The sequence below is a fragment of the Hibiscus syriacus genome, unplaced genomic scaffold (genome assembly GCF_006381635.1).
Source record: "Hibiscus syriacus cultivar Baekdansim isolate YM2019G1 unplaced genomic scaffold, ASM638163v2 tig00003715_pilon, whole genome shotgun sequence".
Classification (NCBI taxonomy): Eukaryota; Viridiplantae; Streptophyta; class Magnoliopsida; order Malvales; family Malvaceae; genus Hibiscus; species Hibiscus syriacus.
The window spans coordinates 769,232-771,352 of record NW_024061980.1 but is presented as its reverse complement, the minus strand read 5'-3'; the positions used below and the strand labels follow the sequence as shown (position 1 = coordinate 771,352).

Here is a 2,121-nt window from a genome sequence, read left to right as displayed (position 1 = left end):
AAAAACGAGATCGTTTAAAATCATGTGGAAAATAAGGAGAAAATAGGCTTTATGTTTAAAAATTAAAAAAAAATTAAAGTGTTACGTTTCATTTTGTTAGTGGTCATAGGATTCCACGTCACATTCTATGAAGGAAGTGGGTGAAATCATTAAATGTAGAAAACATCATGTATGAAATCAATAATTTTAAAACATTATGTATGAAACTGAAAGTTTAATATACTTCATGTATGAATGGGGTAATTAACTATTTTTATAATATTGCAAAAGTCAAACAAGCTATTATGCCGAAGTAGAACCACATCTTGTTGAGATTAGGCATGTACCACATCTTGTTGAGAGTGGCATGTGCCTTCCCTAAAATTTAATTTTTTTTCTATTAGTTATTTATTTTATTGATAGTGTCCACCTTAAAATTTTTCGTATCCACCCAAAAATATGAGTTTTCTTTGATTAATTGCTTATTTTACAAACGGCGTCCACCCTGAATTTTATTTGTACACATCCCATTTAATTTTTGTTGTTAAATCCATAGAGAGAATTATTGAAAAATGCATATGTATTTTTTATTTCACATACACACATATATATATATACTGCCTCTAATCTAACTAATCTCTAACCAGTCTAATAATATTGTAACTATCTTAAATGATACACTCCCCCTCAAATTGGTAGCTAAAGATATTCTTAACTCACAACTTGCCCAAAAGAAAATCATGTTGTTGAACTCCCAAAGCCTTTAAGTATCTGTTAACTGGTTATTAGAGGATACATTTATGTACAGATTAACCCTTTTTGAATTTTATATCTAACGAAAAGACAATAAATTTCTACATGTTTAGTCTTCTCATGGAAGATAAGATTTTTTATGCAATTTGAATAGCAGTATTGGTTTTACAATAGAGCTTAGTAGGTTCCAGTTTTTCTCCAAGCTCATGCAACAGATTTCTCAGCCAAACAATTTCAATAGCCACCATTGCCATACTCTTATACTCTGTTTCTTCTGACGAACAAACCATAGTGACTTGCTTCTTTGAGTTCTAGGACACCAGAGATCCACAAATCTTGATACAGTAGCCTGTAATAGATCTCCTAGCCATCAAACAAGACCCACAGTTTGCATCGCAGTACGCCTCCAGCTGAACATACCCTGAAGACCGAAGCAATATTCTTTGACCAGATGTCTTCTTAACATATTTAAAAATCCTCATGGCTGCTTCCAAATGAGATCTTTTTGGATGCTGTAAGAACAGACTCAGATGATGGACAACATACATAATATCTGACCTTGTATGCGTCAAGTATGGTAATCTTTGAATCAACCATTGAAACACTCCATTTTCAGTTCCTAAGACCTCATTCTCAATCTGTTGTGAACCTTTTTTAGTTCCTAAAACTTCATCATATTCCACTGTCGTAAACTTCAAACGCTGCTCCATAGGAGTTGCAACAGGTTTGGCTCCCCCTCGGCTAGTATCTCTGATTAATTCCAGCGCATACTTCCTCTGACTTAATAAGATACCTTCCTTAGATCGAAACACTTCAAAACCAAGTAAATACTTCACGGCCCCTAAATCTTTCATTTTGAAGTTGAGATATAAAATGTCTTTTAACTCCTTAATTATGGCATTATTATTACCAATCAACATCAGATCATCAACATAGATTAGCAGAACCACTCTTACTTTGTAAATAAAGAGTATGAATCCTTATATTTTTCTGAATAAAGAGTAATCACTCTTACTTTGTAAATAACTTACATCAGCTAAAGCCTCACTTAGCCTAATATTCCGCTGTCTAGACGTTAGTTTCAAGCCATAAATTGACTTTTGTAGTCGACAAACATGTTGTTCCCCCGACTACAAAAACCCTCAGGCAAACACATATACACTTCCTTATTCAAATTGCCTTGAAGAAACGCATTATAAACGTCCATTTGAAAAACAATACAATTATGAAGAGCAGTAACAACTAAAACAGAAAGAACCGAGACAAACTTGACAACTGGTGAGAAAGTATCACTGTAGTCAACACCCTCCTTTTGAGTGAAACCCTTAGCAACCAAACGCACTTTATAACACTCAACCTCCCCCGAAGACTTTTTTTATTTATTTTGTA

The 2,121-nt window shown here is 33.6% G+C and overlaps 1 protein-coding gene across 1 annotated transcript; it reads right to left on the bottom strand.

Annotated features, from left to right (window-relative positions):
• Nucleotides 1-1,043: 1,043 nt before the first annotated feature.
• LOC120181016 (uncharacterized mitochondrial protein AtMg00810-like) lies at nt 1,044-1,586 on the bottom strand. The gene has a single exon (XM_039186266.1). The coding sequence runs from the start codon at nt 1,584-1,586 to the stop codon at nt 1,044-1,046; it is 543 nt and encodes a 180-aa protein (XP_039042197.1).
• Between the last annotated feature and the right edge of the window lie 535 nt (nt 1,587-2,121).